At 50.6% G+C, this 21,490-nt stretch overlaps 2 protein-coding genes across 5 annotated transcripts in view; both read right to left on the reverse strand.

The window, feature by feature from the left end:
• Positions 1 to 248: 248 nt before the first annotated feature.
• LOC102023203 (chromosome unknown open reading frame, human C16orf59) lies at positions 249 to 6,123 on the reverse strand. Of its 4 annotated transcripts, XM_013517939.1 has the most exons (11): positions 6,036 to 6,123; positions 5,847 to 5,945; positions 5,582 to 5,649; positions 5,061 to 5,466; positions 4,179 to 4,232; positions 3,224 to 3,317; positions 2,940 to 3,051; positions 2,749 to 2,850; positions 2,380 to 2,409; positions 1,062 to 1,252; positions 249 to 729 (listed from the first exon to the last, which is right to left on the reverse strand). In XM_013517939.1, the coding sequence occupies exons 1-11, from the start codon at positions 6,068 to 6,070 to the stop codon at positions 583 to 585; spliced, it is 1,338 nt and encodes a 445-aa protein (XP_013373393.1). In that variant the 5' UTR covers positions 6,071 to 6,123; the 3' UTR covers positions 249 to 582. The 4 variants fall into 4 exon arrangements, with proteins under 4 accessions (XP_013373393.1, XP_013373392.1, XP_005391484.1 ...); XM_013517938.1 differs by lacking the exon at positions 3,224 to 3,317 and having other exon boundaries at positions 2,940 to 3,169; XM_005391427.2 differs by lacking the exon at positions 2,380 to 2,409.
• A 2,543-nt stretch (positions 6,124 to 8,666) lies between these two features.
• Ccnf (cyclin F) overlaps positions 8,667 to 21,490 on the reverse strand; it is a gene marked incomplete in the record, with an annotated part of 25,868 nt that continues 13,044 nt past the window's right edge. The window contains 8 exon segments of the mRNA XM_013518018.1: positions 8,667 to 10,122; positions 10,860 to 11,029; positions 12,688 to 12,812; positions 12,926 to 13,025; positions 16,217 to 16,304; positions 16,773 to 16,953; positions 17,200 to 17,323; positions 19,790 to 19,954. Coding sequence (XP_013373472.1) covers positions 9,668 to 10,122; positions 10,860 to 11,029; positions 12,688 to 12,812; positions 12,926 to 13,025; positions 16,217 to 16,304; positions 16,773 to 16,953; positions 17,200 to 17,323; positions 19,790 to 19,954 — 1,408 coding nt within the window.

A 21,490-nucleotide genomic window follows, 5' to 3' on the forward strand; every position in this document is an offset into this window, starting at 1 on the left:
TTTTTGTCTTTTTGAGACAGGGTCTTACTATGCAGTTCAGGTTGGCCTTGAGCTCACTTTGTAGCCCAGGCTGGTCTCAAACTCACAACGATCCTCCTGCCTCAGCTTCCCGAGTGCTGGGATTACAAGAGTGCACTACCACACCCAGTTTTGTTTTGTTTTGTTTTGTTTTGTTTGCCAACTTGGTACATTCTTGTTCAATAAGACTATAAGGAAATAAAAACTATAAAGGACCTTCTACCAAATTCTACTTTGGTATGATTTTAAAAGATATGCTTCCTAAAGTAGTAGTTTTAATGTACAACCAGTTCTTAGATATATAGTAAGAAGACAAAAACAACACCCCCCTCACCCCCTGCATCTGGGCTACTGGGCCCCAGGAAGGCAGAAAGCTGAGCCCTGAACAGGTAGGGCAGCCCAGTGAGGTACACACACAGTGAGGTACAAGTCCCTGGATCTATACCAGGTCCTTGTATCCAAACCAGGGAAATTCTCCTCAATCCCAGTTCACTTTACTCCAGCCAGAAGGGGACTCTCTGAAAGGCTTCCTTGCCCCAGGATGCCAAGACCTGGGTTGTAGTTTCAGTCAGCAGGGTCTTCTTGCAGGATTGTGAGGAAGCGCTCCCCTCCCTCGCAGAGCAGGCTATAGGCAGCTCGGCACAGTGCCAGCCAGGGCTGGCCCTGGGGCTCCTGGGTGCTCACCATGGGGAGGAGTTCAGCCATCAGGACCTGGGAGCGGTGCAATGTCATGGTCTTAGTGGGGCCCTGTTTCAGCTGCTAGCGCAGGGCTCCAACAAGCAGGAAATCCTGGGGCAAATTTCCATGCTCCAGCCTTCCTTCCTCCTAAGGCACACACAACCAGGGCATGCAGTGTATCTGGGGCCCTTCCCAGCCCACAGGCAGGCTGGGGGTGCTTAGTTATCCATGTCACCTCTGTGGTCCTGGGAGAGGAGCCCAGTAACCCCCTAATCCAGGGTTTCTTTTCTTGTGCCAGCCCTCTGCATGGCATTGGCTCCCCCGGTGCCCAGTGCACATCCCTTCACCTTCTGCTTTGCAAGTACCTTTTCCAGGTGGACCTGCTGCTCCAGCATGGCCACCCGAAGCCTGAGGGTTGCCAGGGTCTGTAGCTCTTGGGTGCTGGAGTAGAGGAGGAGCTGAGGGCCCCAGGAAGTGCATACACGATCTCCACAGGGCAAGGAGGCCTTGAGAGGCCTCCCCATGAGACAAGGTCCTGGCAACTGTTCTGTCAGAGCTGTGAAGACCGGAGGACATGGCCTTATGGGGTGGCAGCCAGGCCCAGGGCCCCACATCATTCCAGCCATGAGTGGGGGCTCTTCCTGAGAGGTCTGCCCACCCCACAGTCCCAAGGCTGCCTTTCCAGGTACCTGCTCCCTACCCCTAGCTCACCTGGCTTTTCTTGTGGAATACTGGAGATTGAACCTAGAGAGCACTGAGCTCCATCCCAACCCTCCACACACCCCGTTTTTGACAGTCTCTCTAGGTAGTCCAGGCTTGCCTTGAACTCACTACATAGCCCAAGTAGGCTTTGAACTTCAGTCCCTCCTGCCTCAATCTCCTGGAAGCTAGGCGCTGGGATTATAGGTATGTTCCACAATGCCCAACTTATTTCCTTTTTGTTTTGTTTGGATACAGGGTCTTGCTAAGTTGCTCCAGCTGGTCTCAAACTTCTGATTTCTCATTTCAGCCTTCTGCACAGCTGGGATTACAGCAGTGCACCATATCTGGCTTGCTTGCCTTTAAAAGGTGAAAATCTGGGCTTTCAGAACAGCCCAATGTTTGGCAGTGTGGTAGGCCTGCCTGGGCTTGGTATAGCAGGGACAGAACTTTGTGGAGTTACCCTTTACCCCCTGGGTTTCTTTTTTGTTTTTGGAGACAGGGTCTTGCTATGTAATCCAGGCTGACTTTGAACTGGCTAAGTAGCCCAGGTTAGCTTCAAACTTACCATTCTCTTGCCTCAGACTCTTGAGTGCTGAGATTACAGATATGCACCACCACACCTGGCACCTGTGCTTAAGTGTGACTTTCTACAGCTTGACTTTGTTTTTGATAGATGATAGACCTTCTCTCTTAAAATTTGTACTTAAAAGATGCAAAGGAGCTGGGCATGTTGGTACCAGCTTTTTCAGAAACTGAGACAGGAGGATTTTAAGTTTGAAGCCAGCCTAGGCCATTTAGCATGATACTCTATCAGATTAAAATAAAAAGGGATGGGGTAATCCTAGCACTCGGGAAGCTGATGATTGCTGGCTCAAGGCCAGCCTGGGCTACAAAGTGAGTTCAAGGCCAGTCTGAATTACATAGAGAGACTCTATCGAGAGAAAAAAAGGCAAAGACATAGCTCGGTGGTAGGGTACTTACCTCGCAGGCAAAAGGTACTGGATTCAATCCCTAGTACGAGAAAAAAAAATGCAGCACCAAAGGAGAAAGGCAGCTCTGCTGCTCACAGTTACCCTTTAAGTACCTGAGTAGACAAACTGCTCAATTTGGTGAGATTTTGTCTGTCAGGAGGTTAAGGGAGCTGTCATAAGCAAGTAAGGATGGCCAGCTGGTCCCAGGGACAACTGGTGACAACCCAGCACACTGTGTGTACCAGGTTGGGGAAGAGTGTAGGTGCTTGCCTTTAGTCCCTGGGCTAGGCACCCTTCCTTGAGGTAAGGGCAAGGTGGGCTAAGGTGCCCTGACTCTGATACAGACCTTGGCACAGGTGGTGGATGGATAGAGCCTCACCTGTACACAGTTCCTGCACCTTATGGAGACACTGCCCAGCCATGGCCTGCAGCCCCTCCAGGGTGAGCAGGCATCGGTATTCCTGCATCCAGTCTTCAGGGGCTATACAACAGGGAGAGCAGGCTGGATCCATGCTTGTCCTGAAACCTGCCCCGCACACCCCTTCCCAAGCCCCAGTCTAGGCTGCTGACCTGCTGAGAGCTCTTCTTGCATGCGTAGTCTAAGCAGCGCACAGGCTTTCTGCAGGCATTGGGCCTCCATCTCTACCTCCACGGCACTGAACCTGGAGCTGGATATGCTCGACTGGACGTGGGTCAGGGAAACTCTCCTATGGCCAGGCCCCACGCTCCCACCACAAATGGGGTCTGAAGAAAGCCCATTGCCATTCCACAAAGGAACTTCCTGGGGCTGCTCCTTAAACCTGCCAAGTGTAAAGTAGGAAGCCACCAGGCTCCCATAGTCCTAGTAAGGATACAGACCTCTGCATTTTCTGGAGGAACTGGGTTTTGGCAGCACTGGTGGCATCTGTTGCATCACTGGTTTGTGTGGAGTTGAGACGGGTCCACAGGCTGGAATACATACCAGGGCACCCCAGGAAGCAAAGAGAGGTAGTTCTACTCAATTGGGCTGGTCATTGGGAGGAAGGTGAGGGTAGGGGCCCCAGGCTGGGTATGTGGCTCCTGTGAATGCCAGCAGGGGCTTCAAAGACACTGGGAAAGTTAAAGGACATTGACCAAGACAAGGGGACAAAGGAACAGAGCCGGTCAAGGAAATACTAAGCAAAAGAACAGGGGTAGAGTTCAGTGGTAGTGCTTATCTAGCATATATAAAGCCCACTACAAAAAAAGTACTGAAAGAAAATTGAGCTAGGTACAGTGGTACACACTTGGAATCCCAGCACTTGGGAGGCTGAGACAGGAGGATCACTGAGTTCAAGGCTAGCCAAGCTACAAAGTATGTTCAAGGCCAGCTTGAACTGCATAGTGAAACTCTGTATCAAAAAAGACCACCCACACACAAAAAATCAAGGATAAAAGAGCTGGCAGTGACCAGTTACTATGACTGGTAAGTTATAGTAACTACATACAGTTACTACATGCTTGCTCTGCATCAGGCATAGTGCAAACACCTGAAAGGCACCACCTGAACCTGCCATCCCCAACATCTCTGTGAATCTGAGCCTATCGTTGTCTCCAGACTGGGGCTGGGGGACACCAAGGGTCATGTGCAGGTCTCACAGCTTGTGAATGGTTGAGGTGGGATCTCAAAGCTCCCTGAACCTGAGGCAACTATAGTAGTCCTAGCTGGACAGATTGAACACAGTGACAATGCCTGGTAACGAAACAGAGGAACCTGCTACAAAGTGTTGCCTGTATGTCTCTGAGCTGCTGACATTTCCCATATGTCTTTCTGTCCCCACCAAGCCTTACCAGGAATTCCGGGAAGCCACCTTCCTGAAGGCCATGGGCAGCTGCAGCAGGGTCCTGTCAGAGAAGCCAGTGCTCAGAGTAAACTCATCTTACTTTAGGGACTGCCAGTCCTGTTTCCTGATCATAGCTCATTAGCTCTTTACTCTCTCCCCAGTTTCATACCCCAGCCCTTTTTGTGGTTCTGGGGATTGAACCCAGGGCCTTTGTGTTGAGCTAGATCCCCAGTCTTTTTTTATATTTTATTTTGAGACAGGATGTGATTAAGTTGCTAAATTGCTCTAGCTGGGCTCATACTTGCAATCCTCCTGCTTCAGCCTCCTGAAGTTCTGGGACTGCAAGTATGTGCCACCATAAGCACCCTTGGAAGGGACTTCCACAGGGGCAATCGAACTGGCCCATCCCAGCACCGGGCTGAGAGAAGAGAGGACACTATTAGCCAGTCATGGAGGCGCATTCCTGTAATCCCAGCACCTTGGGAGGCTGAGGCAGGAGTTCAAGGCCAGCCTGAACTGCATAGTGAGGTTCTGTCTCAAAACAAACAAACCAAAAAAAAACCAACAAAAAAGAGAGGACACCATGTGTAAACATGAGTAGAGCCCATGTGCTCCAGAATCCACCCAGAGCCCCTAGGCTGGGTGGATAAAGGGGTAGCTGGTGGGGACAGGGCAGGGCAGGTTCCAGCAGGTCAAACCTGGTACCATCCCGGCCACCTGCTCCAATTGGCCAGCTGAAGAACATAAGCCTCATGGAGTGGTAGCCAGGACTCCCACATCCAGTTCAATGTCCTCGCCTCTCTGTACCCCAAGCCCCAGACTCCCGTTGTTGGCAGGGGATTTAAGCAGGTAGAGATGGAAGTTTTTTCAGTCTGTCAGGGAAACCTACCCCTTCTCCTTGAGTGTGAAGGTTTCTGCTGCATGAGGAGCAGCTGACAGGGTCATTTGTTCCCTGTGATTCGGCTCAAGCCTGGTGGCTTGGGCTCCTATCCCCACAGGAGACCTGTTTCCCGCCAACGGAAGCCTGTGCTCTGGGTGGTGCTTGGCAGGCACCTTAGTCTGAAGGATGCCCTTGGTGGGTCTTGTCCTTGAAGAACAGTGGCCAGTCCGGCTTGAGGACTGGGGTGAGGCAGAGGCAGTGGTGCCAGGAGACAAAGCAGTGGACCCAGGTTTCAGGCTGGGGGTTCTGCCTCTTTCTCCAGTCTTAGAGATGCCTTTCCGCACCCGTATTGCCTTCTCCAGTGCCTGTGTCAGAAGCTCCAGCTCCTTGATGTCTTGGGGGTTTGGTGTGCATGCTGTGAAAGCCAAGAATTATGCAGAGGTTCCTCCCCACGGTCTCAGAATGGGTCCCTTAGCACTGCACACAAGAGAGCCCAGGGGTAGCACCTGGAGAAGCTGGAAGGTGTTTACCTGGAGAAGGGTCTTTTTTAGTTTCTGACCCAGGAGGTGGCTCCAGAGCTGTGGTCCCAGCTGGTTCCCTGCAAAGACAGACCAGCCACAGTTCAAACAGATCCCATCCTACAGCCCTACAAGCCTTGGAGCCTGCAAAGTAATGGAGATAGCGCTGACAACCGGCATCTTGGAAATGGGCGGATGGACTCAGCCTCTCAGTCCCTGAGGCATGATTCCGAGGATACGAGGGAGGTCTGGCCAGGGGTTGCTGGAATCTGCCTACCAGGCCTGCAGCAGCCGCCGGGAGACGCGCAAGCTCTGCTCCACCTGCCGCTGTCGCTCTGCGCAGGCGTCCAGGGCGCCCTGAAGCTCGGCCACCAGCCTGGGAGAATACACCGAGCTCAGCAGCCCGACTGGGATCAGGCCTCGGGCCACGCGCCCTCCCTCCCCGTTCCCTCCGTGCTGAACCTACCGACGGGCACAGTCAGCCTGTAGCAAGACGGCCATTCCGATTCCTGGAGTTTTGCAGCCGCTACAGTTTCCCGGCTTCCGCGCAGGAGGCCGCCCCTTCCGACCAGGCTACCCAATCCTGAGGCCAGCGCTTAGCCCCGCCCACTACAGACTCCCGCTCAGTGTTGGAACTGGAGGAAGCAGCAAGACCTCAGGCGACTCACAGGTTTCCGGTTTGGATTACCGGTACGTGGGAGCATCATTCTTATATTCCCCTAGAACACCTTTTCTTTTGGTCTTTTTGAAACAGTCTCGTTATGTAGTTCAGGCTGGCCTTGAGCTCACTTTGTATCCCAGGCCGGTCTCTAACTCGTAAGGATCTTCCTGCCTCAGCCTCTCGGGTGCTGGGATTACAGGTGGGTGCCACCACGCCCGGCAGCTTTATGTCTTAATCTGTCCTTGTCGAAGGTACTTAAAACAGAGATGAGCTGTCTTGCTGAACCCAGGGCCAGCTAGCACTGGATCAGGTACATGGATGAGGTAAGAATGTTGTTGGGATTGTGAATGGGGGAACATATCATTTGGAAATGACATGAAGTGATGCCATCCAGGAAAGTGTCAGGCACCTGGATAGAGGGTTATGAAGCCCACATCCAGAGCAGGTGTACATGAACCATGGGCGTGGCAAGCTGGCTCCAAGTGGGATATACAGACAGGAAGGGAGCACAGAGAACTGACAGCAGGGGAAACGGCGGGGGTCCAGAGTGTTCCAGGAGGGGGCCATGGGCAAGATGCAGTGTATACGATGGGGTGAAACCCAGGCCTCAGTGATTCAGGGGACACCTGCCAAAGGATCTGGATACAGATGCTGCTAGAAGTGAGGACAGCAGCTCCAGCAGAATTGGAGAGAACAGAAATTCCAACCTCTAAAGAGGCCAAGAAATCTCACATGGCAGCTGGATGACCATCCTTGGCTGGGGGAAGGGTTTTAAGAATGGAGAGGGGTTAAAACACATGGGGGGGCTGTGTGGTGAGGGTGTCTGGCAGAGAACCGAAAGGGGGCTGGGACACAGGTAGCACCTATAGAGTAGGAGAGGAAAATCTTCAAATGGTATGTAGGAGAGCCAAGCAGACTGTTAGTTTGTGTCCAGATGTCCCCCTAAAGCCTCACGTGGTCATAGTTTTTTTCTTCAGAGGTGGCTGAATATAGAGTGATTGATTTGTAGCGCGGTGCTGGGGTTAAGGGTGGGTGATTGCTGGTTCAATCTGCTGACTGGATTGGCACCATTCTCATCCAGTAAGACGGGATACAATATAAGGGAAAGAGGCTTGTCTGTCTCTTGTTGCTTTTGGTGTCTTCCACTGCCATAAACTATTGCCCCTCTGCCATGTACCACCCTGCCTTGGAGTCAGCCAATTATGGGTTGAAACATCTACAAACTGTGAGCTCAATAAACCTTTCCCCCTTCAGCTTTGGGTGTGGAGGATTTTGTCTCATCAATGAGGGAAATTTTACTATAAGACAGAGACCCTACAGCAGAATCAGGTGCTCCCAGGTGTTCGTGGAGCGCTTTCCTCCCACAGGTGCAGGCTGGAAGAAGGCAGAGAACTAAGTCTATCTGGAGTGGAGCAGAGATCTTGATCAGGGGAACCACAGATAAGAGGCGAGACAGTTAAGTGATGAGTTATCACCCATGTGCCACTGTCATTACATTTAATCCTCACAACACCCCTGTGAGGTAGGTATTATTGCCCCATCTTACAGATGAGGAACAGGCTCACACACACCCAGGGGCAGTCAGGACAGGTCTACAATTCCAATGCCTGGGGTTTCATCCCCACCATGCCCCAGCCAGGGTGGTTAGAATTTACAGTAGCAAAGACAGCTGCCATGGGGACATCCACATACACACAGGCACACAGCAAAGTGAACACTGAGTCAACTTTCCCCTTTCCCCCTACTTCTGGTTCAAGAGCACTTGGAACATTGCTGGCCATGTGGTTCTGTTACATTCAAGAGGAAACAAGAGAGTACCCTAGCAGAGGTGATGTGTCTGTGACTGGCCTTCAGCAAACTCCCCAGGCACTGTTTGGGGTGCTTCCTCTAAGGCTCACAAGCCAAGGGGTTAATGCATAGTAGGCAAGTGCTCTGTCACTGAGCTAGATCCCCCGCCCTGTTACTTTTGAGGCAGAAATCTGGCTCCATGGCCAGTAAGAAAGGGAAAGCAGGATTTGCTTTTTTCCCTACAGAATCCATAGCAGATCTACAATTGGGATCAGATAAAGGCAAACCCCACTGGCTGCTCTTTGCCTCTTGTTCATCTCAGATATTACAGATGACTTGAACTTTTTTCTGGCTAACCTCTGGGAAAAACCTTTTTGCATAAAAAGTGCTGGGATAAGCAGGTGGTGCATATCCCAAGGTGGTGCATACCTGTAGTCCCAACACTCTGGGAGGGTCATGCAGGAGGATCATAAGTTCAGGCCCAGCCTGAGCAACTTAGTGACACTCTTTCTCAAACTAATTTTTTTTTTTTTTTTAGTCTTTTTGAGACAGGGTCTCAATATGCAGTTCAGGCTGGCCTTGAGCTCACTTTGTAGCCCAGGCTGGTCTCGAACTTGCAGTGATCCTCCTGCCTCAGCCTCCCAAGTGCTGGGATTACAGGCATGCGCCACCACGCCCGGCATCAAAATAAATTTTTAAAGTTGGGGATGTAGCTCAGTGGGGACTCTTGGGTTCAATACCAGTACTGTAAAAAACAGAGAAATAAAAACAAAACACCCCAAACAAATAAACAAAAGTAGAAAAAAGGTACCAGGATAACATGGAGAGGCTGATGTCTGATCTTTTTTCAGCTGAGCCTAAATTAATGCTGCCAATTTCTTGTTTTTTAATACTCCTTATTTTAAATGGTAACTCTGCTCTCATCTTGGAAGAAAGAAACCTAGAAATAAAGGGGGAAATATGGCCCAGAAATTCAGTGCAAAGAGAAATGTTTGCGTGGACACCACAGGGACACAGACAAACACTCCTGCAAGAGGGGCAGAGAGTGTCAGGGGAAGGGAACATGGTTCCCACCTGGCAGTCATGGCGCAGTACACACAGATGTGCAGGGACACAGGTCCCCTCACCATGAGGTTGACTACCCGGAAGGGAGTGGATATCGGGTGCAGGCCAAGGTGGGTGAGCGTACAGCGGTGAGCACCCACTGAGGCCCAAAGTCAGACAGATGCTGGCCAGGGACTCAAGCTGCGCCAGACTGACTACCTGGGCCACATGTGTTCTTGTGAAACCTCTCAGCTCCTGGCATGGAGCTCTGAGGGGCTGAGAAGACCAGGACAAATACAGGCTTCATTTTTCCAGACAGTGGGACACAGGAGGTACAGAGAGGTGGGCTTCACTTGGCATGGTTTGACTGCTTTGGAGAGAAATTTTCCAAAGAGGAGTTGAGCTTTTCACATTGATATGATGTTCTGAGGGCCTGCACAGGAATTTCCTAGAGAAAGAAACTCAGTACCCACCAGTTACCCCTCTGCTGTGTGGAACTGCCCCCAGATCAATACAGTTCCCACCTGCAGTACCCCCAACTCCTCCTAGCAGAACAGCAGCCCTCCTTGGTAAACATTCACTGCAACAGACACACTAACACACACTCACAGCTTCAGGAAGCCCAAGTTCATGTCCTCGTCACTGTGAGTAGATAGATTTTGCCGTTTCACTTGTTGCTGGGGAAGAGTACTCTCTGAGGGGTTTGGGGGACGACACTGTAAACATGACTTCTTGGCCTGATGGTGGCAGGGATGTGTGTTTGAGTCGCTGCCCAGGGACAGCACTGAGGTAGATTGCGGAGGGTCCCCTGAGCTGCCATCCACAGAGTTTGTGGGACTTGTGCTGCTGACAGAGGAGTACCCTGAGGTCGTGATATCCTTGCCGGGCTTCCTCTTGCAGAGAAGTGGCCTGGGCCCTGGCGTTGGAGGTGTCTGAGTACCTGGCGTCTGGTGTCCTTCATCCTCTGGGCAGGCCTCCTCATCACTCGATTCCTGACAGCAGTGCTCTTCTGGGTTTAGGTAGACCACAGTGACATCGAGGACACCACTGGGAGCTGTTACTGTGGGAAATGTTGGGATGGGGGAGGTCATGCGATAGCTCGAGCATCAGAGGTAACCAACCCTCTCTGCGCAGTCAGGACCTGGGCAGTCCAGACTCTGGCTCATAGCCAAGACAGTTTACCGCCTCCTGCACCTGGTCAAATATCCCCTACCTGGCTGTGGTCCCTTATATCACTCAGCTGAAAGCTGTGGGTGACATGCTTCTCTCATTGTAGGAGGGCAGTGGAAGGTAGCAACTGGCTGTCTGACTTACTTATCTTCCCTGAGTGGACACAAAGTTAAGCAACTGGAAAGGCCTAAAAAATCTGCCCAAGGTAGAAGTCTGTTTTTTAGGACACTGGGGACAGGACCTCCTCCAGTCTATAGGGGGTAGGGAGGGACTTATATATACCATGTGGGTACATCTCACCGATCCTCTAGAAAGACCTAATTAGGAACTCCAGCTAGGATCCCTGTCCCCTGTCCTATGAGGGCCTTCCACCAACACAGACCCAGTTAGATAGAGCGGGGCACAGGAGTACCTAAATCCTCTCCCTCCCTGTGGAGTAGCAGTAATCCCCATTCCCACCCTGAGCTCTGGTGTCTAAGGGGCCTGCTCTTATGCCTCTGGGTTAGGACAAACTCACCTAGGTGAGGGTGTGGTACCAGTTGGCTAGGGCCAGACCTTGACTGCTGGGTGCAGGAGACCCTCAGTAGAAGGCTGCTCCTGTGCAGTGTCCCTCTGCTACACACTCACCGTCACCCTCCTTCTCGCCCTCACTCTCCTGGTCACCCTCGTAACCAGAGCAGCAGTCCAGACTCCAGTCCAGAAAGCTGCCCAGCAGTGTCTCCTCCTGGCTGGACAGCTCGGCAGTGGGTGTGGTGACAAAGCTGCCTCGGTCCTCCTGGATGCTGTTCTCCCGCTTCCTATGAAATAGGGAAAGCCAGGAAGCTCCAGTCATGCACCAGCCTCAAACACCTGCTCAGCCCTGGGCCTCCCATGTGCTCTGGAAGGATGTGCTGGGTAGAGAACACCTGTGAGGCTACAACCAGTGTGAGCCTTGAGGGAAGGCTCTGTCTGGGTGTGAACTCTGGCTCAACCTAGTCAGCTAGAGGAACCTGGGCCAATCATCCTCCAGGATGTGGTCAGAGAAGATGCAGGCAGTGCTGGGGCTGTCCCCAGGGAGTGCTGGCACCTCTGCCCACCTGGGATCAGGGCTGAAGCTAGAGTATGGGCCTGTTTCTGGGAGAAGCCACCATTTCTGCTGAGTCTTTCTGCTTCCAGAGTTCAAGGGATGGACAAAGTTACCTCAGTATAACCTGACAAGGTCCCTTTCAGATGACTGACAGGGCTAGGGGGGCTGCTAGGAAGCAAGTTTAACACAGTGAGACTAGCTATGGTGGGGGCCAGGAATTCCACCTCCCAAGGCACAGATATATATCTTCCGGCCTTCCCCTGTGTGTGACCCTATCCCTGGATAGTCGGGTTGTCATCTGCAGAGTAGGATGTAAGTGGTGGCCTTCTCAGGTGGGCCCTCGTCACCTATATTCAACCCAGTGGCAATGCTGTAGTGCATCATGGGGGTGGCTTAGGCTGCTTCTCTATCAGCTACTTCTTTGGGGCTTCCCTGGAGTTCAAGGGACTGTGACCAGGGTCATACTCCCCACACACTCATGGAGGTAGTCCTGCCTGGCCCTGTGATGTAACAGGAATGATTCAACTGTGCAGTAACCTCTCTCAGGAAGCTAGGGGTACAGGGGATGCCAAGCAGTTACAGAGGCAGAGCCAGCAGCACAAAGACGGTCCTGTTCACCAGGGCTTTGCAGAATCAACAGGAATTGTTCAGATGGGTAATGTGGGGAGAAGTTATTCCAGGAAATACAGTGATGACAGTGATAAGAGAGATGGGAGTGGGAGGCTGAGGCAGGAGGATCACCATGAGTTTGAGGCCAGCCTGGGCCACACAGGGAGTCCAAGGCCAATCTGAACTATACAGTGAGGGGCTGGGGATTTAGCTCAGCGGCACAGCGCCTGCCTGGCAAGTGCGAGGTCATGAGTTCGATTCCCGGTACCAGAAAAAAAAACAAGAAAAAAAAAAAACCCACTGAACTATACAGGGAGACTCTCTCACCACACCACACACCCCCAAAAAGAGAGCATGATGGGAATAAATAGGAGTACACACAAGCAAAAAGGGAGGATACAAGGGGACGGAAAGAAATGATGAGAATATTAATCAGGTTACAACCCAAGTGCAGGAGTGACAGCAACATCCATGGAGGAGAACACCTCAGGATGCACAGGCAAGGCCAGAGCCTAAGTCAGAATCAACTGTGCTCAGAACCATTGTCCCTCAGAGGGAGCCAGGATAAAGCAAGAGAGGCAGACACCTATGAAAAAGGAGCTGAGGGCAATGAAGCTCAAGAACACATTCAAGGTCAGACTGCCTGGGTTCAAGTGCAGGTTCACCTACGTGGAACTCAGATAGCCGAGGGGTCAGTGAGAAAATTCAGCCCTTGCCTGTAGCACCGCCCTGCACACGCAGAGTGGCCTCCGGATTGGGGGGGGTGGGCACGGGACTCACCGCTTTGTTCTCCTCCCAGAGGGAGAGCTGAGGAACGGGCAGATCTCCCCTGAATTGAGGAAAGATGCGGGCTCTGGGCTTTCTTTCACCCCCAGTGCTGTACACAACTGGCTGTAGCTCAGCACCTAGGGAAGCCAGAGTCAGCAAGAGGGAAGAAGAGGCACTGGGTGAGGCTGCAGAACCCTGATCCCACTCTGCACCCCCATCAGACACCCAGGTGGCAGGGCGGGGGAGGTACCTCTTCCTGGTTGGTGTCTTCATAGCGCTTGTCCTCAAATCGCTGCTTCACAGCAGTCAGAGAGACTTGGCGGTAGTCCTTGGGGGCGTCGTCATGGAAGCTGGAAGCAGACACAGAGGTGGACATGTGAGGCACCCCCAACCCAGTTTCAGTTTGCTCCCTCAAGTGGAGGGGACAACAAGCTTTCAAAACCTGCCCAACGATGAGGACGCAAAATGGTGCAGTCACTCTGGAGAACAGCTTGGCAGCTCATCAAGCAGTTAAAACATAGTTTCCATAGGACCCAGCCATTCCACTCCTAGGGATTTACACCTAAGAAATGAAAACACATGTCCACATAGAAACTCGCACCAGACCATTCACAGCACCACTATTCATAGGAGCCAGAAGGTGGAAACAACCCAGGCAGCCATCAGTGGCTGAGTGGATAAATAAAACGTGGTCCAACCACACAGCAGGATTTTATTTACCCATTTAAAAAAAAAAATGAAGCCTTGACATGCAGCATTAGCCTGGAAAAACAAGATACTCAGTCAGAGAAGCTAGACACAAAAGGCTGCTTACCATATGGCCACGTTTATACAGAATGTCCAGAATAGGCAAAATCCAGAGATAGAAAGCAGGTTTAAGTGGTTGCCGGGGCTGAGGGAAATGGGTGGAGTTGGAAGAGGTTTCTTTTTGGGGTGCTGAGAATGTTCTAAAATTGGTTGTGGTGATGGCCACTGAACAACTTTGTGAATATACTAAAGGCCCATTAAGTTGTGCAATTTTTTAAGATTTAGTTAATTTTTTTTTTAAATTTTTATTTTTTTGGTCTTTTTGAGACAGGGTCTCACTATGAAGTTCAGGCTGGCTTTGAGCTCACTTTGTAGCCCAGGCTGGCCTTGAACTCACAATGATCCTCTTGACTCAGCCTCCCAAGAGTTGGGATTACAGGGGTGCACCACCATGCCTGGCAAAAATTTAGTTAAAAAAAAAGCTTAATTCTGCCAGGCTTAGTGGTGCACCCCTGTAATCCCAGCACTTGGGAGGCTGAGACAGGAGGACCACTGCGAGTTCAAGGCCAGCCTAAACTATATAGCAAGACCCTATCTCAGAAAAAAAAAAGCTTAGTTTATAAATAAATGTTTTCAATTATGATATTAATCTTGAATGTCAATATAATTAGATTGAGAAATATCTAGGAAATTAGAAAGCCTACTTTTGGGTATGTCCGAGTGTTGTTTCAAGAGAAGACTGGAGCCAGGTGTGGTGCGGCACGCCTGTAATCCCAGTACTTGGGAGGCTGAGGCAGGAGGATCGTTGTGAGTTTGACACCAGCCTGGGCTACAAAGTGAGCTCAAGGCCAGCCTAAACCGCACAGCAAGACCCTGTCTCAAAAAGACCAAAAAAAAAAAAAAAAGGAAGACTGGCATGTGGGACAGTGACCTGAGGAAGAGCCCACCTTGAATGTGGGCCTGGGGGCTCCAAGGGAACAAAAGTGGAAGACAGACACCCTCTAGCACAGGCTCTCATTCTCTCTGCCTTGGTTACCTTGAGGTAACCAGCCTTCCTCCCCATGACCTTCTGCCATGAAGTTTCCACTTCACCACAGCCTTAGACACAAGGAAAACAAATCGCCACAGACCGAAGGACTCTGAACCCGTGAGCCACAATAAATCTCTTCTCCTCTAGGTTGATATTCTCAGATATTTTACCAGAGGGACAAAAAGCTGACTAACATACCACTTTAAGTAGTTACAAAAGCAACACAAAAAATTCCTTTGGGGGGGAAAAATAAACATGGCTGAACAGCAACTTTTATTGGCCAGTATCTCGTGACAGTTTGTGCTCCCAGAATGATCAAAGATGGGGGTCAAACACACTGACCCTTCAACTGTCACCCTGGTTCCTCACCGAGAGTCGGCACTGCAGGAGAAAATGGTGGACAAAAGCACATGCCAGCCCCAGGAATGGTGACCAGAACCCACAGCTAGAGAACAGAGGACAGAAGAGCTGGTCAGGAATGGAAGCTGTTCTGGGGAGCTCGGATCTTATCCTAGAAGCTGTAGAGCAAGGCTCTGGATTGGCATAAGCAGGAGAGATGCTCAGGGGCAGCTGTCTTGTGATTCTAGGAGGCAGCAGGGAGTGACCAAGGTCACTGAGAGGACCAGATCCTAAAGTGTGCATGTGTGAAGTGTGTCAGACGTAAAAGCTGCTAGGGTGCAGTGATGAAGGAGAAGCAGAAACAGGCTGGTCGTGGCCTCTGCCAGTGTGACTAGGCCTCAACCACCAACCACCAAATGCAACCTGAATGTTGGGAACGCTCAACCAGGCAAGAGCGGGCAGCTAGTTGGCTTAGACACACTGGCAAGGTGATCTGGGCTGGGGAGGGGGTCAAGGGTTAGATGTGGTCTGAATCTAGAAGTGGTTAAGTCTCCTTGGGGCAGAATCTGAGGAACAACAGGAAGCCAGAACTACTTGGACTCTCAGGATGGGGTAGGGGACCGGAGAACCAGACCAAGGCAGGGTGTTCTGGAGGAGGAAGCTGCAGGACTTGGAAGGAGGGCACAAGGGAGTAAGGAGAGCTGAGAAAGGGAGAAGCAAGTTGTGAGCAAAGTGCAAGAGGAATTGAGCCACTCATAGTTAGATTCAAACTCAGCCCACGTGCCCCAGACTTGCACACAGCCAATAGTCTTGCTGACCTGCAAGAGCCGCCCTCTTTGCATTTGCACTTTCTTTAGGGGAACCTGGTCCTCTCAAGCACCAGCATCCTCCACAGTTTCTTTTCCTCCAGGGTCCTTTGCCACCTGACACCTTGTGGGAAGACAAGGAGGCAGCAGGACCCCAAGGTCTGGAGCACAACAAGCCATCACAGCTAGGCTGGGGGTGGGCAGCAAGACAGGCACAGATGGGACTAGCAGTGAGGGTCTGCTTGCCTGCTGCATTCCACTTCCTCAGTCAGAGGCTCCATGTGAAAAATGTGTGAAATTCTGTGAACTATGAAAAAAATGTGTGAAGCATGGCCCTGAAATTTTAAAATGTCAACTTAAAGATGTTTCTTGCATGAAATTCACTGAGGAAAGATCTGTGCATTGACTGAGAGCGGTCACATAAAGACACAAAGGGCTGAATGGAACTTGAGCCTCTACTTGGCACAATCTGGCTAGAGGACACATTTCCTTACAGATCTACCACTTTTTTTTGATGGTTTTGGGGACTGAAAAACCCACTGAGCTATATCCCCAGCCTTTTACCTTTTCGGGGGTGGTTACAGGTATGAATCACTATGACTTCGTGCCTCAGACTCACCATTTTTTATGTAGGCTCAAGACACAGGGCATGAGGTCTTCACAGGAGAACCCAGTGAGGTCCCACAGTTGAGTGGTCCAGGGCTGTGCTAGGGAGCAAAGCAGGGCCAGGAATGCAATGGCTGTCTGACCATCCCCACGCCATGAACCTGCAGGTTACATTCTAGGAGCTCAAAGTTGCAGTTCTTCAAAATGGTTTTGACTAGTCTCCATATAGAACATGCATTTTTGTCAAAGATTTGGGAAACAAACTAGAACCATCTCTCACTTCCCAATCCTAAGCTGCCTCCCCACCCCTCGTAATACTGAGGCCTGAACCTAGGGCTTTCACACTGAGCTACATCCCCAGTCCTTTTGAACAATTTTATTTTGAGATATGATCTCACTATATATATCACTGTTGCTCAGGCTGGGCTCAAACTTACAATCCTCCTGCCTCAGCCTCCTAGAAATGATGGGATTACAGGCATATGCCACTATGTGCTGGGCACAAATTTCTTGTTGTCCCACCACCCTTTCCTTGCCACCAGCAATTCCCTAGAGGGGCCACTCCTTACTCTGCCCATGCATCACTCTGGCCAGAAGCAGGGCTGCAGAGGCCAGGTGGGCTGGGGTGTAGGCAGACAGGCTGGTGTGCAGCAGAGAGAGCTCACAGAGGAAGCTGCACAGGTGCTGAGTTCTGGGTGCCACGGGGACCAGCGTCAGCAGGACTTCTTTATAGTCGACCACAGTGGGGATCTAGACAAAAGAAGGTGGATGTGGGCTCTTTTCCATCAACAACACAGCAAGCAACAGCCCAGCAGGGACTCGGTCCTCGCTCAGGGCATCACAGCATGTCATGATGCACTGTAGCCGTGGCTTTGGGCATGGCACAGACAGCTGGCCCCTGGGTCCAGAGGATCTTCCAGAGCAGGAAAGCTGGGTGTTTTCAGCTCTTCCTACTCCCAAGACCCAAGCAGGGAGACAAAAGAAACTCCCACTTACTCGAATCTTCCCTTCCAGGGCCGAGACGATCTCTCCCATCATCCGCACCAGGTCCTCGTACTTGTATGTGTTGTCTGTGAGCCACACGGCCTCTCGAATCGTCAGGATCTCTTTACTGATGAACCTGGAACATAGAGATGGGGGCTTAGCCCCGAGTTCATCTCCTGAGGCAGGGATAGGAATTGGGTGGTCCAGGGCTCTGGGGAGGCCTCATGGTAAGGAGAGCATGATGACTTTGAGCTTCAGTGCCAAAGCAAGGCTATACAATGAATCCAGCTGCCTCTGGGCAGTAAGGAACATTAAAGGGAATGATGGTCACAAGGTACTGGAAAGAAGAAAGATTTGAGCCTGGATGTAGAGGCAGAGTGGGAGAGGAAGGGCTATTGATCAGGCACATCTATCTCTGCAAAAGGCCCCATGAGTGACTATCATTCAGTTCTCCTGATGACCTTAGAGACAGGGATTTGCCCTTTTTTGGTTTGCGGTTTTTTTTTGGAGACAAGGTCTCACTATGTATTACAGGCTGGGCTTGAACTCACTATGTACCCCAGGCTGGCTTTCAACTCACAATGATCCTCCTGCTCAGCCTCCTGAATACTGGAATTATAGGCATATGCCACCACCTCTGGCTTTTCTTTTCTCGGATGCTACTGGGGATCAAACCCAGGACCTTGCATATGCAAGGCAAATGCTCTACTACTAATTGGCACCCCTAGACTGTACCTTAATTTTTTGTGTGCAGTACTAAGGATTAAACACAGGGCTTTATATATGCTAGGTGAGCACTCTATGATGGAGATACTTACCCAGGCCCTTAAAAAAATTTTTTTTTTTTAATTTTGATGCCAGGAGTAGTAGCCCATGTCTGTAACTAGCACTCTGGGAGGCTAAGGCAAGAGAATTACAGGTTCCAGCCTAGCTTGGACAGCTTAGTGGCTCAGCAAAATCCTGTCTCAAAATAAAAAAAGAAAATAGGTCTGACGGATATAGCTCAGTGTGAAGATCCTGGGTTTAATCCCTGGTACCAAAAAGATTTTATTTTGAGATAGGGTCTTGGTAAGTTGCACAGGCTAGCCCTGAACTTTTTAATCTTCCAGCCTCAACCTCTTAGTATCACCCTATCTTTTGACAGTGTCTATCAATTAGAGTAGAAACTCTTTCAGCTCAGAAGGTAAGTGAGCCATTGGAACCAACAGTTAGAGGTAAAGGGCCTAGAGGGTATCTGAAGGTCTGTACACAACATGGCAGCTGGTGCAGGAATTCTGATTGTCTGGGAGATGGGGGCACCCTCTACTGTCTGGCAATGCCAACCATGAGGGAACATCCTACTCCAGAGGCCTTGAAGATGATCTCCCTGGTGAGAATGGACCAGGGCCAGTTTGCTGCTTGTCCTGGGTCTCTAGAGTTTGCATATTTGTCACTGGCTTGACAGGACAGAAGAGACAGGGAGTACACCTCCCAGCACAAAGGTCACACATGCACGAAAGAGCGGATGTGAATGGGCTGCTAAGAGCCCTGCAGTGGAGTCTAAGGTGGGGAGAGGGGCAAGGGAGGACAGGGGCTAGTGCCACCCTGATGGCACAGCTGGCACATCTCAGCCTTAAACCATTTCCAGAAGTTACAATCTGCTTGTCTGTAGCCCAATAACTGGATCTGAGCCTGCAATGATGTAACTGTGCTGTGAGATCCAGGGAGGCAGCAGCCCCACCTGTTCTTCAGCATCTGGTCAGAACACCTGGAATGGTGCCAGAAGACCTGGCATATGAAGAGATTCTGGGCTGGGTGCGGCAGGGTCTGCTCACTGACCCTGAATTCCTCACTCCCTTCTGTGTTACTATGACCTGCTTTGAGCTGGCACACAGCCATCCAATGGGACTACAGCTTCTGTCTTGGCTAGATGTGGCAATGCGTGAGAAGGTGGACACAGCCGCTGTGGCACATCACGGGGACAAGGGCAGCCACTGGCGGGTGGCAGAGAGCAAAATGATAGCTAGGGTTCCTTCATGGCCTCCTGAGATAAAAAACATCCCAGTGACCTTGGATCTTTGCCTCTAGGCTGCTATGCAAGACAGAAATAAATCCCTGCAGTTATCACTGCTAAGTGCAGCCAAATCTACTGCTTACTCACTGAGCCTCCCAGCCAAGGCCAGTGGGTCCGGAACGTACTTCCGACGACTTGGAAGTGGTGGCTCATGCTGGGAATGTTTGGTTTAGGAAAACAAGAAAACTTAACCTCAGAGACATAGTTCTCTCTGTGAACTCTGAAGACCAAAGAGGAGGAAGGCAGCCAGCTGTGACCCTTGGTACCACCACCCTCAGGAGCCTGGGGAGATATGGTCCAGGCTGTGCCTGTTTGAGTTCATGCTCTGGGTTCTGAGACCATATGCCGAGATAAGCTACCTGGACACATGTACCTGTATAATGGCCATGTCAAGAGTCAATTCTGCCATCCCCATCTGTGAGTCAGATGGGACCCTTAAGACTTATTTCCCTTATGAACTAGCCACTAGGACAGGAAGGACAGTGACCTCCAAGAAGAGCCAGCATATTCAAACACCAGCCCTGCTGGCTGGACCAATGGGCTTCTCACCGGGTACAGATGACCATGCAGGCGATGCCCAGCAGCTGGAGCTTGTACCGGGGCACCAGCCTCCTCCTCAGGTACCGGTCCACACACTCCACTGTCAGGTGAAGGCACAGGCTTGTGAAGTCCTTCATGGTGGCAACTTCTACCAGCCAGTCAACCAGAATGTACCTGTGGAAAGAGCACCACCCAGGTTATTTATAACATACATTCATTCATTCAGTCACTCATTCATTTTTCAGTTTCCAATCAGATTCTATTGGTACATTTTAGGTATATACAATGATCAAGTAGAGAATTTATACCTGTATGATATAACTTGAATCTTCTTTTTTCCCCCCATTCCTCTCCTCTCCCCTCAACCCCTCACTTATAACATTTATAGCAACATTCTGCAAGAAATCAAAGAGCCAAAAATCCCAGTACAGCAAGCACTGAGTCCCTGGACTAGAGTCCTGCTTGTCCAACCCAGCAACCTGACTGATGCCTGAGGGCTGACAGACACGGTCCCTTTCCACCAGAGGGCTACACCCCAGGGATCTGGGCCACAAACAACCAAGAGAATGCTGCAAGGATACCCAAATATGGTTAACATCTTTCTGAATAGAGGGGACACTTATCTTAAAAGTGGGGAGAAAAAAGAATGGTATAATGAAGGCTTTGCTGGAGACAGGAGAAGTAGGGTCCAGGGTCAGCCCAGACAGAAGTATATTCAGAAGTGGGAGGGAAGGGGACAGCAAAAGTAACAGAAGGGTGGGTGGGTAGGATCACACAAGCCTGTACTTACTCCTATGAGGAAGAGCATCCAAGGGCTGTGTGTGTGAAGTTTAGCTTTTGGGTTTGTTTTTGTTTTTTCCGGTACCAGGGATCCAACTCACGACCTCGCGCTTGCCAGGCAGGCACTGTACCACTGAGCTAAATCCCCAACCCCTGTGTGTGTGAAGTTTAAACCTGCCAAGACTGCAAACAATGCAAGGAGTGTAATAATCTGACTTCTGGTAAAACCACTTTAAAATGCTTAAATTTATGCCTAAACCCCACATACCCATCAATGAATAACTAGGGATTAAACCCAGGGCCTTTGCACTGAGCTATATCCCCAGGCCATTTATTTTTTAAATTCTGAGACAAGGTCTCACTAAGTCATTAAATTCACAAGACTCAGGTCAAACTTGTGATCTTTCTGACGCAGGACTGCTGGGATTATAGCTTTGTGCTACCATGCCTGGCTATGAATAACAATTATTAGGAAAAACAAAACAACAAAAAATAAAACAAAAATGAACAAACTACAGATGAAGGGAACTAGAAGGTATTATTCCTTGTAATTGAAGAGCTGAGACAGATGGAGGCCAGATGGGAGGATGCCAGTTACACACCCAGGATGCAAAGCACTCTGGTTGTGGGCATCACCATGGGAGCAGAGGTGTGTGAGAGTGTGAGTGTATGTGTATGAGATTAGGCCTCTTCAGGGAAGGGATAATCGTTTTTTTAAAAATAAATGTTTATAGCAAGGCAGAATGGCACACGCCTATGAGCCCAGCACTCAGGAGGCTGAGGCAGGAGGATTGTTGTAAATTCGAGACCAGCCTGGGCTACAAAGTAAGCTCAAGGCCAGCCTGAACTGCATAGTGAGACCCTGTTTCAAAAAGACCAAAAAAGGGCGCTGGGGATTTAGCTCAGCGGCAAAGCGCCTGCCTGGCAAGC

The sequence above is a fragment of the Chinchilla lanigera genome, unplaced genomic scaffold (assembly GCF_000276665.1).
Source record: "Chinchilla lanigera isolate Chin_1 unplaced genomic scaffold, ChiLan1.0 scaffold00041, whole genome shotgun sequence".
NCBI lineage: Eukaryota > Metazoa > Chordata > Mammalia > Rodentia > Chinchillidae > Chinchilla > Chinchilla lanigera.

Excerpts from the sequence above, each read along its gene's own strand:
- LOC102023203 (XM_013517938.1), bottom strand. The coding sequence starts at position 6,070 with ATGGCCGTCTTGCTACAGGCTGACTGTGCCCGTCG. Across the intron at positions 1,253-2,379 it reads CAGTACCTTTTGCCTGCGAG|CTCTGACAGAACAGTTGCCA; the intron begins GTAAGTACCCTA and ends CGGTCTTCACAG. Across the intron at positions 730-1,061 it reads AGCAGGTCCACCTGGAAAAG|GTCCTGATGGCTGAACTCCT; the intron begins GTACTTGCAAAG and ends CACCGCTCCCAG.